The 15700-nt window shown below is 37.2% G+C and overlaps 1 protein-coding gene across 3 annotated transcripts in view; it reads left to right on the top strand.

Moving 5' to 3' along the window:
• The window catches only part of vps37a (VPS37A subunit of ESCRT-I), a 29406-nt gene extending 13827 nt beyond the window's left edge, over positions 1-15579 (top strand). The window contains exons 2-13 of one of the 3 annotated variants that reach the window (XM_082536431.1): positions 5171-5317; positions 6641-6715; positions 7970-8087; positions 8881-8984; positions 9197-9410; positions 10110-10180; positions 11274-11401; positions 11491-11549; positions 11943-12011; positions 13008-13151; positions 13833-13921; positions 14096-15579. In XM_082536431.1, coding sequence (XP_082392557.1) covers positions 5208-5317; positions 6641-6715; positions 7970-8087; positions 8881-8984; positions 9197-9410; positions 10110-10180; positions 11274-11401; positions 11491-11549; positions 11943-12011; positions 13008-13151; positions 13833-13913 — 1173 coding nt within the window. In that variant the 5' untranslated portion in view covers positions 5171-5207 and the 3' untranslated portion in view covers positions 13914-13921; positions 14096-15579. Of the gene's footprint in view, positions 1-4844; positions 5318-6640; positions 6716-7969; positions 8088-8880; positions 8985-9196; positions 9411-10109; positions 10181-11273; positions 11402-11490; positions 11550-11942; positions 12012-13007; positions 13152-13832; positions 13922-14095 lie in introns of those variants that run through there. The other 2 variants (XM_082536432.1, XM_082536433.1) reach the window with 2 other exon arrangements.
• The last annotated feature ends 121 nt before the right edge of the window (positions 15580-15700 follow it).

Below are 15700 nucleotides of genomic sequence, written 5' to 3'. Positions count from 1 at the left end.
CACTCTTGTCTTCACTGTGCTACAGAGAAGCACTGACCAATAAGTAAATAGATGCTACATAAATATTTTTCAGCAATTGTTTTGTTTTTTAACACTTCTACAACCACTCTGAACATATTCCCTTCGTCACTGCTCTGCAGTAGAGCAATAAGCAATCATCAATGATGAAACAGCACAACACTGTGTCATCAGCTTCATGCTCAAAAGAGAATATCACAACTCATCATCGTGGTTAGCGAGACCATACACTCTAGAAACACATTTCTCAAGTCAGAAACTATAGAAATGATCCCTGAAAGTATAGTCTTAACAAAACTGCCAATGGAAACAACAAGTCACTCTCAGTACAATTATTCTCACTCAGGGTGTTGATCTTTTAGAAATCGTCTCATTGTCTAATGTTACTGTTTGTCTGTTTGTTATGATTTTTAGTATAGTGTGTCATTCAATCATGAGTGTTTTAAAAAAAATGGTCAAGCAAACTTCATTCTGAGAAATAAATTTTTAGATAAAATGTTAGATGTTGTATCTATTTCATGCTTAGAAGTATTACAAGTAATCATCGTGGTTAGCAAGACCATACACTTTAGAAACACATTTCTCAAATCAGAAACTATAGAAAGTGTAGTCTTAACTTACATGAGTTTTAGTATAGTGTGTCATGCAATCGTGAGAGTTCTAAAAAATGATTAAGCAAACATCATTCTGGAAAATTAATTTTTAGATAAAAGTCACCAAATGTTGGGGGTAACGTATGGTTACACTGTAACCTTGGTTCTCTGAGCAAGAGACTATCTCTCAACCCCGTATATATGGAATATGTAACGGAGTGGAGAGAGATACTCTCAATATGATAGAGAACAGCTAATTTTAAGCAAAGAGAACAGAAAAAAATTCTCAGTCAGACAGGACTACGACTCATGAGGATGACTCAATTTGATTGCCACACCATAAACTTAAAAAAAATATCTCAAATCTATCAAATAAATAAGTAAATGTGTTTTAGTGGCACATTTCTTAACTATTTCTTAAAATAAGGAAGAAAAGCACTGGTATCTTTGGATGAGCCACTGAAGTAACCGTGAGTAAGAATGATGCTACCATGAATGAGATGCAGTTTTAACCCTCCTGTAACCTGAGACTATACTTTCAGGAATCATTTCTATAAGGTTTGCCTTTAGAAACGTGTTTCTAGAGTGTATAGTCTTGCTACCCACGATGATGAGTTGTGATATTCTCTTTTGAGCATGAAGCTGATGGAGTAGTGCTGTACTGCACACGTTCTCTGTCATGGATGATTGCTTATTGCTCTACTGTAGAGCAGTGAGAAAGGGAATATGTTCAGAGTGGCTCTAGAATAATTAAAGAATAAAACAAAAGTGTGTTTTTGTTTTTTTTGGTTTGGTGATTACTTCCACATAGGTAGTTATGTGCTTTGGTCACAATCTAAGACAGTGTGACATTTAATGGTCATGTGAACAACTGCATCTGAAATGTGCGCTATTTATGATTTTGGGTCATTTTCAAATTTTAACTTTCTGGAAAACGATCACAGTAATGGCAGCAACAGATTTTGGATTGAGTAAATGGTATTATATTAAAATACTTTTACCGAGCATCAAGGCTCTCAAAACTGGATTTAAATGTTACGTAATCAACTTTAAAAGCAGCTTCATCTGAGCTAATGTTGCTGTAGTTACGTACAACAGTGATAATTCATTAACTTCTCATTAACTCAAGACTTTGGCCATGTTTGACAGCTGAGGCAAACTATGAGTGAGAGTAGTCCTGGGAATCGCTAGCTCTTTCTGCCCGCAGTTTTTCTAAGGCTATACTTTGAAGGATCATTCCTATGGTGTTTTATTTGATGTGTTTGTAGAGTGTATGGTCTTGCAAACCAACATGGTTTGCTATGATATTTCCATTGAAGTATGAAGCTGACAAACAGTCATGATTCTGTCATGTGTTTTTTGTCATTCATGATTGTTCTGTGCTTCTTTACAGAATTGAAGTGAGTATGATCTGAGTCGTTTTAAGAAAGCTGAAGAGGAAAACATTGTGTAACTGTTTTTCCAGACACTTGCCCTTTACTAATACCTGAAAAGTCATATGTGACTTCTGAGTTATTTAAATAAGACAGGCATTGAATTTATATTTTTGCAGAAACTTTTAGCCTTCAAAGTCTAAAATGCTTTACATGTTCTGCTGGGCTTTTGTTGAAAGTGTGTTGAATTTCTGTACTGTTTGTTTGGAAATGCCTCTGAGGGACAGAAAAAGGCAATTAGAAAGACAGTAATGATAGCAAGTAAGTTGCTGGGAATTGCATTACCAAGCCTAGAAAGCATTTACAGGGACTGTGTATGAAGTAAAGCAAAATAATATTGTGAGTGAACCATCCACTTGTCTCTTTTAAACTGATGCCATCTCCATGGTTTTATCATCCCCTTTTGTTGACAAAACAAAAACAAAAACAGGTCCAAATTATCTTTTACTCCTATCAAATTTTTGAACACGAACAACATAAATGTTTCCAAATTGGTGTTGCCAAAAAATATTTTTATCAGTAGATTGATCTTGCTTTTGTGAAAGTTATAGTTCAATGTAGTTTTGATGAAGGGAATATGGTCTGAGTGGTCATAGAAAGGATTTAAAGATAAAAATAGTTTCAAGTGCTTAAAGCTCCGGTTTTTATCACAAGGGCTAAAAACACAGATGGTTGTCTCTTCTGGGAAAAAAGCAACTGTTTTAAATAATTTCACTTTGCCTTGTTATGGAGCATAAAGGAAGGAAATATGTTTTAAAGAAGGTTGGCTTTGGTTTTACAATTTCGTACTTTAAATGCACTTTAGTTTAAATCCAAACTTTTGAGCAAATGTTTGAGATAAAAATGTTTCAAAAGTATGTGATAAGAAGTGTTACATGTTCACCATGAATCGTGATCTTGGGGTGGGGGATCCAGCATGCCTTGGCCTTCTCCCCTGTATTTGATTCCCATATTTTAAGAAAAAAAATATATGCCATGTTTGCTTGAATGGTTGGTAATTGTGTTGCATTATAATATGTATTAAATTATCTTTAAGAAACTGAAAGTTGATGGGCATACTCAAGAATTAACTTAAAGCTATGTTGACTTAGTTATGCTAGGACTGATAAGTACAATAATTTTTATCGTCACTATATATATACAGTGGAACTGGATGCAGTATTGTCAGTGCAAAGAATAAAATCTAAACTGTACACCTGACTATGATCAGTTGTGAGATAAATTATTGGGATATTTTTCAACCACCTTTGAAAACCTCTTTGAGTTTTGGAGTTTTTTGGAGTGTTTTGGTTTTTTAATATACTTTATGTCAACTTTAAAAATCATCATCATCATCATTTAGCAAATCACTAGGATCAAAACCCTCCCGGTACTCCTGTTGACTTTCTTCATCTCCCTGATATTTATTTGTTAACCTCTTCTTTTGAATACTTTCCTGCATTTCCATATTCACCGCAAAGCCTCCTTGTCTTCTTTTCTCTATCCAGAGAAAATACCAAAAACCATTTTGGCAATTTCCTTCACCACTTCAGCTCTACCACTTCCAGATATCTGGGAACTCTTCCCTACCACCCAGAGCCTGTGACAATTTTTCCCTGTGCAACGTTATTCCTTCTTAAGCTTCCACTATTAAATCCTTGTGTCTGCCTTCACTTGCTACTTCTTCTTGATTTCTCAAGTCATCCTACAGACTACCATCAAATTCTGCCTATCTACATTCTCACATTGCAGCTGCCTATTTCTTTCAGATTCCTTTTTAGCTACAGGTTTCTTGTTAGACTCAGAAATAACTGACAAAAAAGGGAGAAGACCAATGGTGAAATTGCTACTTTCTTCACACTTTAGAAGAATATGCATCCTAGAGGATGGTCAAAAGAGCTTGCAAAGAAAAGCGTCTGGACTTCTTTAAGTTACTTGAAGACATTTCACCTCTCATCCGAGAAGCTTCTTCAGTTCTAAGGTCAAATGGTGGGAGTCCCAGATATAAACCTAGTGGGAGTAACCCCCATAGATGGACATAGATGGCTTCTTTCAGAGGAGTGAAAGAAGCCATCTATGTCCACTGTGAGCGACCATCTTTGAACAGAGGCGGTGGTTTACGACACCAACTCTCTGCCATCTATAATCCAGTTTTGAGATCCCTTCCCAGACGCCTTAACGCCCACTTACATCCTGGGCCATCTGACCTCAGGAATTCGCATGATAAGGTGGGGCCAGGTTTCACAATGAACTCACCCGAAACTCTGGCTGATGGGGACCCACACCCAGTTTCACACCTTAGCTCAGGCGATTAGAGGATCATCAGGGGGTCCTTTTGTCCCTCTGTGGGGGGATACTCCCACTAGGTTTATATCTGGGACTCTCCACCATTTGACCTTAGAACTGAAGTAGCTTCTCGGATGAGAGGTGAAACGTCTTCAAGCAACTTAAAGAAGTCCAGACGCTTTTCTTTGCAAGCTCTTTTGACTACGATGACCTGGATGACTGAGAACCTTCACAGACATCCTAGAGGATGGATTTTAAAAACAAAAATTTGGAACAATATCTGAATGTGTGGGACAAGTGATAAAAATGTAGTGGAGTCCTACATAAAGAGGGACCCATGCTCACCCTAAAACGTTTTAACACCCACAAAATTATTATCATTTATGTTACTAAAAAATTGCATTTTTAAAATGGTTTTGCTGCTTTATTCTTAAATCTCATATAGTTTATTATAAGGTCCAATCCCCAAAAATATGTTATTCTCATATTTTATTGTGAAAAAAGGTTGAAAACAGGAAGTTGCGCTCTACGTAGGCGTTTGCGTGACGTAACACGTAAATAAGTTGATCAAGCTGTTATTAGCTAGGTTGTTTTCTTCCTTTAGCCTTAATCTCTCGCATGATATTAATGACTGGGTGACATTTACACACAGCTCTTGGGAGATAAACCGGAACTGACACTTTAACCAACAAATGAGGATATGCCATCCGACTTTGTAACATATACAGAAAGTACACCTTGTGAGGACGAGAAACCGAGAGTCAAACAGCTAACAGCGGTCAGCGCCGCAAATCTCCACACCGTGTATCGCTCATGCTGACTTTCTCTTCCATTTCTTCTTCGTTTTTACTCGGCCTTTAGATTCGCCAAGTCCGGTCAGTGGTTTCTCCAGAAGAGAATGAACTGGTTTTTCCCAACCTCCAAAGGCTCTGGATCTCTCCCTCCTCTGAACAGCTTACAGCAACAGAGACAGCGGCAGATCGAGTCCCTAAAAGCTGCCCACCCGAGGTAATAACGATCCGTCACCCCAAAACCCGACCCGTGAGATTGTTTTATGGTCACCACGATGTTTCCTGAACATTTTAATGGGGTTAAATAGAAAACACCCTCACTCAGTTTACCAACACACCTGCTGTTTACTTCTCAGAGCTAGCTACTTCTCATAGTTAAGTTAAAAGTACCTCATGCTAGCAACCAACTTTTCGTTTATTATCGACCACATTTATCCCATCTGTTCTCTAAATATTCAAATTATGTAATACTATTTTAGGTAAACCCACTTTTGTGAAGCCCCTTAGTCTGGTTTGTAAGCTAATCTTGCTAGCCTTTTCTCATGGCTAATTAGCGCGTGCTATGTTAGCATTAAATGACAGGGTCTCGTGGCTGAACATGTCCTGTGGTCATGTGTTTGCCATGCATGTAGTTTTAAAATGAGCTTGTTACTGAGAAGTGGAGATTAAAGTATTAGCCTTTGTTTATCAACGAATGTTTCCAGCGTAAGCCACCATAAACCCACTGTTGTGGTTCATTTCTTGAGGAGTCACAGTCTTCTATCTCCTAATGCGAATTATGCCACGTGTGTGACAAAGAAAAGGGATTACACAGTTTCTGAGAAGGAACCAAGCATATCAAATGCAGATCATGTGCTTTTAGATGCTATGGAGCTCTGTTGAATGCTTCTCATATGATGACACTGATGTTACTAGGTGTAAGGTTAAGGTTTTCTACACGCTGCTTTGACATGGTAATTGATTTTTTGGGGTGCTGACTGTTTAAACCCCTTATATTGACTTCCGGACCAACTTCAACATGAACCTTCTTTGCCCTATTTTTTCAAGTTGTGATTTTATAAACAGTGTGGCATTACAATTATTCCATCATTTCACTGGTGCAGTTTATCTGGTGAAACTGCAGTTATTCAGATAAATAGTGGTATCAGCAGCATTAGAGGCAGTGGAAGGGAAAGTTCATTATTATCAGACACTGACAGACACTTGTGTGTGATTTTAAAACCTAACATGTCAAGTGTATTAATTGCTCTTTTTTGTGAAACAACTTTTTTTTCCCTACCTTTTCCCCAACGATCAACTACTAAGTACCATAAATAGATTGCATTTACTTATTCATGAAAACTATGTTCACCTTCTGTGCCATTTAATCCCTCACCGACAGAATTTGTTGGGTGAGGATAAATACTGAATCTATCATTTGCTCTTCAAACTAGCAGAATTTCATAAACCTTGACCGTAGGTGTATAATTCTTCTTTTGCATTTTCTTTGGATTGCATGTTGATAAATCTTCAAATTTCTGGCCCTGTTCCTGTTTTACAGCCTTGCAGAAATCCAGAAGGATGTGGAATACAGGATACCATTCACAGTCAACAATTCAACCATTAGTGTTAACATGTGAGTACATTTATACACCTACCAGGTGGGGGCAAAAAGTTCTAATTGTATGGCTGTGAAAACAAAGAGCCTTACCTAAGCTCACATTGGAGGTCATTTTCTCATATACATCTGGCTGCTTTTTTTTTTTTTAGATCTCTCACTACTATCATTATATTCTCTTGCATTTCTGCTTGGTTTTTATTTTCAGTAATTGCATTGAACTTTGCACTGGGAGTCTCACACCATTGGGTAATGATAATAGCATCTCATGTACCGCATTGCCTTCAGGCTTGGAGACTGTGGACTGCAAACTGCTGTATTGTTGCCAGAGCCTGTTATAACCAGCCGTGTTTTTTCAGATGAAATTTGGGTCAGTTTAAAAGAGTGGTCAGAATGGGAATAATAGCAGCCATGCTGGAGGCTGCTTAAACATACCCAGCATTATGACTGTCAACATGGGTTAGGCCAAAAAGGATTTTGGATTTTATGGGCCTCTTTTCTGAAACTTTTTGTCACACTGCATACAGTAATTTCAGATTATCAACAGACAATGGTTTGTGTGCCTCAAAGTCAGTCTGTACTTACACCACTGATTGAAATCTGACTGTAAATTAATACAAAAGAAGGCTAACATTACACGAGAAACAAGATAGAAATTTTCAGATTTCCACAAAGAAGATGAGACAAGAAAAACTAGTAAAGCCGGTTGAGAACCCAAATATGTGCCATAGGCTCTAATAACTCTCACATTAGGTAGTCAAATGTTTGTGAGAGCTCTTAGGAAAAACCTTTGTCACACATTCACTCCCATTTCTGCTTCTATTTTTGTCACCTATAAAGAAAATATGGGGTTATATAATATATATAATATATGCTTTATAGGTGTGGAGGACTGTCCAATAATTGGTTTGGGTCTGGGTATTTGAGAACTGTATTTGCCATAAACATTTTTTGACAGATGCCACTTTGGCATGTAACAGCAGGTAAACACAGGTCTTACTAATCCCAAGAACAAAATTTATGACACAATAAATACCTACATTTTCAATAATCCTGCTCTTATAAAGTCTGTTTCTTTGTTTATCAGTGAAGTTCTCATTTGCTTCCTGCATAATTGACTTGTTTCCTATTGATTATCAAGTAATGTTTATTGATTATCCAGCAATACTACATCATAACTAGATTATATTATCTGGGCTGTAAATTGTTGATAGTTAAACCCTTTAATGTTAGCTAAGTTAAACACTTCTCTTTTGTTACCCTTCATTTCAGTTTGCTGCCTCCTCAGTTCCCCCAGGAGAAACCAGTGGTTAGTGTCTTTCCCCCTGTTGGTCATCATTTAGTGGACAGCAATAATGGCACTATGATCAAGAGCCCCCTCATCACTAATGTAAGTAGCTTTTGAGAATTAAAGAGGTTTTTTTTCAGATCTTAAACAAGAATTATAAATTATGGCATCCTGAATCCATACTTAAAATGACACAGATAACACTTTTTTTGTTTAAAGTGTCATTGCACAAATGTGTGTGTGGTTTTCTTTTTTGTTTCTGTTTTTCAATGATCTGTGTGGAAAAAAAAAGAGAGAGAAACAAAGGGAAGTAAAACGCTGCAAAGTGACAGCATTGCTGTGAAAGCAGCAGGACAAGTTGAAAGATCATTACTCATGGTAGTGTCCAAGATAACTACATTTCTCATCTGACTAAAAGTGAAAGTGAAATAAGTAACTTAAAGTCAGGGGGTTTCCAAGCCTGAGCAGTAGGTCTTCTCACCACCGATCAAATGCTCTGTGTCTTCAACCAAGAAGAATAGTCTAATTCTATTATCCAGTTTACTTGGAAATACATATATGTAATCCAGTGTTCTAAAGCTATAATACATCATCTGCACACACAAATAAATAAATAGCATACTTTAGAAAGCATCTTGAATGTAACCAAATTTAAAAAAATAATTTAATACATAATTAAATTGATCCAGATAGAGTGGGGAGAGCTGTCGTCGATGCACAGCTGTGCACATAAACCAGGTGTTCATCAGCTGCAAAAACATGTACTTGTTTGCTTTTTTCTGTTTCTTTCATTGGTTCATTGTGAAGTAAATCCACTTATTTTAGGTTCTTCTGTTAATTCATGCTTTAATTTTATCCATGTTACTGTATTTAGTTGTTGTTATATATGTTCTAGTTTGGGATGCACTCAGACCTGGGAAAGGTCATCCAAAGTCTGCTTGACGAGTTCTGGAAAAGTCCTCCCGCCTTGATGTCTAGCGGTCCTTCTGGCTTTCCTTAGTAAGTCTCCTCCTTCTGTCATTGAGAATATAAGACACTTATTTCTCAGTACTTTCTTATGGCATTCTAAGAAAGTTCGTATATTTTTCAAGTGTGGTCTTATTTTAAATATTATTTTAAAGTGGTTCTAAAAAGCAGTTCGATATATTTTTTCCACATCATTTAAACATTGATGTTATGCCTTTCATTCTTTCCTTTTTTCACTGGAGCAGTATGTACAAATCATCAGGTATAGCACCTTACCCCAATCCGGCTTTTCACTTTGGTTCTCGCCACATGGGACCCAGTCAGACACCACCTTCTGGTCCAGCCCCTGCGCCAATGCCTCACCCAGGGGTCGATAGTGCCCTTGGGCCCCCTCGAGCTCCAGCGCCATATGGAATAATTTCTGACCTGCCACTGCCTGTACCTATTGGAGATTCAGAGGTATGCAATTGATGCACAGTGTATAAAAATGGAATGGTAACAGTCAAGCATATAGCAAGCAAAGCATCACCTTCCCCAACCAGATAAAAGCATTGATCAAAAATTTGTAGGTTCCTCCACCTATATCCCAGGTTCTGGACTGCTTCCAGCACAAATTCTGTTTAATAAAGATTGCTTTGTAAATGTAAACATTAGCCGGGCTGGAAGCAACCCACGAATGGTTGAGAAAATGTCACTGATGGGGAAATTGGCCAAATTTAAAGGTAATTTGGTGGAACTCAAGGATGTATTTTACCCCAAACCAGAACTTTTTGTTGAACCTAATCAAGTAGTTTTCAGCACATGAACCTAACCAGAGTTAAACCAAAAGTGAAAACAAAACAAATCAGCGAATGAAGAAAAAATCCAAGCTTGGGAAACAAGCCATGGTGTCCTGCCAACAGATCTACAACTTGCGCTGTCATTAACACTCCATACAACTAATGTGGACTTTCTAGGTCACTCAAATAAAACTTTAATCTCATGCTGGCCAATATTAGTGCCACTAGTGCATGCACATTACACATTACAGGAAGAAGCAGATAGCATCAGACAAAATTACTCAGCGAACTAGCATTGGACAGTCCGACACAGCTCTAGTGTTCAGACATTAATACACTGAAGATTGTGATGTGAATATATAACTTCTGTTTCTTCTAGACTAGACTAAATGGACACGTGTACAAGATGCCTGAGATTCCTGAGTCTTTTCCTGAACTCTGTGACATGAAGTAAAGTATTCCTTAATGATTTCAAATTAAAATGTTTGCACAGTGTGAAATGTTTGTTCGTGACAAACATTATTTCATACCATTATTGATGTATTCAATATCTGTTTATGTAAAGTGATGGAAATAATTATAAATAATGCTGAATTTATAAGTTGCTCACTTACAAAGAAAGCGATAGTGTCTAATTTTTCATTTTAATGGTGAGAGACAGATTATCAACCAGAAAAATCTCCAAAAAGTATTTGGAAAATCTAGAACTATAAAAATCTTGCTCCAGGGGGTGAGCATGATCATGAGAAAGGTGGTGGATCAACCTGAAACTACACGGGAAGAACTTGTTAGTGATCTGAAGACAGAACACCATGTAAGACTCTTGCCATAAATGACTTAAATCTTTCAGCACATGTAGAGGCATGTCCTAAGTTTGTTAGTGAACATCTAAATCAGCGGTCCCCACCCTTTTTTGCACCACGGACCGGTTTATGCCCAACGATATTTTCACGGACCGGCCTTTAAGGTGTCGCGGATAAATACAACAAAATAAAACTAGTAACGGTACTGAAAAAAAGAAGATTTATTCATAACACACGTGAAAAGACCCAGGAAAACACAGTTAACGATAAAAACGATAACAAAATAACGCTGAAAACCAATAAAAACCCTGAAAACCATACATTTCACACCTGAGCCTCAACTCTCGCGGCCCGGTACCAAACAACTCACGACCCGGTACCGGTCCGAGGCCCGGGGGTTGGGGACCGCTGATCTAAATGATTCAGAACTGGCAGAAAATGCTAGGGCTCAGCTCAACGAGCCGTGTTTGGAGTATGAAATCTGCTGAGTATAACCCAAAGTGCACCAACCCGACAGTCAAGAAGCAGTTAAAACGTTATACGTTGTTTTTTTTCTTCTAAGCGTACACAATGACTTCACTCCATTGAGGGTTTTGGTTAATATTCTGTCTCTATCCATTAAAATGAACCTACAATAAAAGTTACAAGCTTTTCATGTTTTTTGTAAGTGGGCACACACATCAAATAATTACTCTCACATATCTGCCCATTTATCCACTTTTTTCTTTATCCACCCCCAGCCTGACACAGTTGTCAGATATGTCTGAAAACGAAGATGTGTTGCTCAAGTTTTTTGTGAGTTTGCCACAACTGAAACAGGTCACATCTGATAAAGAAGAGTTGGTCAACAGTATACTGGACATGGCCAGTAAGTTCCCCCCCTGTTCTCATAGATGGTCTTGCGAGTCATAGGAAAGTGAAACTCTAATTTAAGTTGGTGTCAATGTGTTTTTGCAGAGAAAAATCTTCAAATGGAGCCACATCTGGAAGGAAAAAGACAAGAGATGCTCTACAAGGTCAGTTCATACGTAATTCCTCTTTGTTTCATAATCAAGTCAAGTCAGTGTATTTATAAGCACATTTTAAAAAATGCAGTTTGACCAACATGCTGTACTAACTGAAAAATAGAAAAGTAATAAATATATACATCAATATAGAAAAATAGAAGATAAGCCACAAAAGCAAAACAACTCAGTCACCGTAAAAAGCTAGGGATTAAAGAGGTGTGTTCAGACAGGTTTTCAAAATGTTAGAGAGGTCAGAATTTGAAAAGGCAGACGGTTTCAGAGTTTAGGCGCAGTAACTGCAAAGGCACGGTCTCCTCTCTGTGTCATACACACATAGCTCACATATTCGTTCATGCCATTGTCCTGCTGCTCATTATGTGTTTTTGTCTCTTGTGCTAACAGTATGAACAGCTGACTCAGATGAAGTCAGCTTTTGAAACAAAGATGCAGAGACAGCACGAACTCAGTGAGGTAAATGGCCACACCAGCACACTCTGGTTTTACATGTAATACATGTTTAGTGCAAATACACGTCTTGAAATGAGAGTTTTGACATTTTCATATGTTTATTCCAATCCTGATTTATCATTTTGTTGATTAAAACTGAGCTTGGGTTGTTTAATATACTGTGTAACTTGTGAATTGTATAACTGTGTAATTGTAGTACTCTTTGTTACTTAACCCTCCTGTTATGTTGCGGGTCAGATTGACCCAGAACAGAAGAGAAGTCTCATGTCATCTGCATCACTACAGAAAAAAAAATCACAATTATAAAAGAAAATTGTAAAATAATCAATGCTAGTGTTTCTGACACTTTTTGATGAGTAAATTTGCCCCGGGTCAAATTAACCCAGGAGCATAATTGGTGTTCCTGGAAACCAACTTAACAGGAGGGTTAAGCTAAGCTTGATTGACTGCTTAGTTTCCAGAAAACCAAGCACAAAAAGAAAAAGTAAAATATAAGATACAGACTTAATTGGTGACTACATGTCGGTCTGCTACAGTTGTGGTCAGAGGTTTATATACACTCATCAATGACGTGAACGTTGTGGTGATTTTTTTGGCTTTTAATTGACTTTTCCAGGGTTTAATGATTGCACAGCATATATCTTTATTCACTTTAAATAGCAAGTATTGGGTGCATAAGTTTGAATTTCTTTTGAATTTTCTTTAATCCACACAAGGTCAAAAGTATACATTAAAGGCTCAAATATATACATACAGTTACTTTAATCTTTCAGCAGGTTATCCTGAAGATTTTACATTGTCTTTTTACTTGACTTGGCCAATACAAGGTCCCTTCACCGTCAGAAAAAGGATTTGTTTAACAGTACTCATTAGATTGAGCAATACTCTAAAGAAGAGCTTATAGATATCAACCCAGACATGTTTGCCTGTAAACACTCTTTGATCATTTTGTATTTCATTTATGTTTTGTCTTTGTTTTTTTATTTTACTCCCTACCAGAGTTGCAGTCTAAGCACTCTACAGGCTCGGTTAAAAGTCGCAGCTCACCAGGCAGAGGAGGAGTCTGAGGAGACGGCTGAAAACTTCCTGGAAGGACGCATTGACATTGACGAATTCCTGAACAGCTTCATGGAAAAAAGAACAGTGAGATGCTAACAACAGCAAGAACGACAAAAAAACATTTATACCTAGAATTGGCCAGGAGTCATTTTTATGCTGTTTTTTAATTCATGTTTCATTCATGTTTTGTTATATGAGTCAGAGTTAGCTGGGTTTGATTGAACGATAAAAAATCATTTTTTTGAGTTTTGAATGGGATGCAAACAGGGTGTTAAACCTGTAAGGAACTGGAGAGAGGCTGATGACGGTCATGATAATGACCAATCTATCATGCAAAGCCTACCCGCTGTGTTGACCCCTTGTTGCAAGGGAAAGCTGAAAGTAGCTTCTTTTATTTGTTATCATTGAGAAAGTAATTAAAAAAACTTATTCAAGAAGTGAAATCTTTGCTTTTGTTGATACTGTTGCATCAGTGGATAAAAATGATGCCGCGTGGCTGTTCTAGGGTTACGTGTTGGCTTTTTTTAACCTTTTAAAAACTGAACCATGAAATAATTGACAGAGATTTTTAATTGTTTAAAAATAGAGGTTTTATTGAACCTCCTGACACTTTTTAAAAAATTATAGTTTTAATTTGTGCCATATTTACTGCATTTGGCTCTATTGTAATTTATTGTAAATTATTGTTAGGTGTGAATGTTATAGGAAGTACTGCACTTAACATTGTAAGGGGAAACTTCAGATGACTTTGGTTTTGTTTTCCAGCTTTGCCACAGCAGAAGAGCCAAAGAAGAGAAGCTGCAACAGTCCATCAACACACATGGCCCGTTTCCTACCAGTCACTAGATCACAAGGTAGAAGAATCACAGCACAGCACACATTACTTAGTCGCATTGCAGTCACATGTCTGCTTTTACAATGACTGTAATAACCTTTCCTCTTTTTTTTGGAAAGGGAAAAAAAAGGAAATTGTATTTTTTATTCTCATTTATTCATTCTGCTTCTCTCACCATTTCTTTGGTCCTCAGATTCAGTGTTTCTCAGCCAACTGCTGCCAAGTAAAAGGAAAAAGGTATTACAGGGGCCGAAAAGCACACTGGGCACTCATCAGTTTGGAGAAACATGAAGATTTTGATTGCAATGCTGGGCTAAAACAAGAAGCCTATGGTGTCCTAATCCAAGCTTAAAAAACAACAAACAACACAACAAAACAAAGCAAAACACAAAAAAGCAGTTAAAGTTGGATCTTGTGAGAGTAACGTTGAGTCACCACAGAAGGCCAAACCTTGGAGGATGAGTGGCACATGCCTAGATGCTCCAGACACATTACTATGGATTCATCACATTGTGGATAATTTTATTGCACTTTTTTTTCCAGTTTTGACATGGCAGTGATTACAACAAGCTTTGTTTTCTCTTTAGATTTATGTCACGTTGCTCATAAAATCTTGCCTGTTCTTAATCAGGAAGGTTGGAGATGTGAAGAAATTTGGAAGAAAGTACAAGTTGTGTAGTACAGTGCCCCTAATCTTCCATTTTCTTTGCTGTGGGCTAGTTAGTATCACTTAAAAAGTTATTCTGAAATATTGGTGTCTGTACCATACATCTCTGAGATCAGTCCTTGCTTAATCATCCCATTACACTTTACGGAGATGTTGTGCAGCCAATGCACTTTCAGCGATAATTTGTCCAAGACAGCCATGACTGTCAGTGAGTAAAACAAAGAAAAGAAGCAAGGACTCAACAGTTCGGTCAGGAGACATTTAATTGGGCTGTTAAAATGTAAACTGTGTTTTCAAAGTGGAAAGTGGTTGATTGTTAATCAAGCTGTCAGTTTGAGGAAATCCTAAACACAGCCTGAATATCATTACATAAACATTCATAGTTAAGGTTTCAGATTTTCTATCAGTACTCTGATAATCCCTCAATTTATGTACTGTAAGTTGTAAAACATTTGTTTCCAATTCAAAGTTAACGTGAACCAAGCAGACCACATAACATACTGTAAGAGCTGTTTCAGTTGTTAGTTCCTGTATTGTAATTCTGCTTATTGAGGGTCACGTGTTGAAACCAATGCTAACACGATTAGCATTTGTGGTTCTTGTTTTTAGCACTGAAAACAAATATTTTTCCACTCAGAGGGCAGGTTAAACTACATTAACTCAAATCTGAATACTTCAGTCCCTCTTTTGCTTTTTACATTGATTTAAAAAAAAATTCTTGATGTAAACATACTGACCACCACTTTTTCCTTATATGCACAGTTATGATCGCCTGAGAAACTGTTTTCTGACACCTGAAACCTCAAACTTGAAATTTCTGCTGAAAAGCCTCAGAAGATGTGGGATAATGTTGAGGAATATTAGTTTAAATGCTGCAGTAAAACTCAATGACATTGGATACTGTATTTAAATAATGTTAATAATAGGCTATATTGTAATCAAACACTCGAGACACCTTGTATTATATGTTCTTATTTAATTTGTTAGAGTAATAAAGCATTTAGAATAAATTCTGTGATCACATTCTTTTTAACATGCCAGCATTGCCTGAAAGCCAGAGGTTCTCAGGGTATCCTTGGGCTGCATGATGTCAATAAGGTGCCTGACCATGATGTGGAATTTGTTCAATGA

The sequence above is a fragment of the Aulonocara stuartgranti genome (genome assembly GCF_965226115.1).
Source record: "Aulonocara stuartgranti genome assembly, chromosome: 6".
Taxonomy (NCBI): Eukaryota; Metazoa; Chordata; class Actinopteri; order Cichliformes; family Cichlidae; genus Aulonocara; species Aulonocara stuartgranti.
Note: the sequence above shows the minus strand (reverse complement) of the source record. Positions and strands in the feature narration are given on the sequence as shown.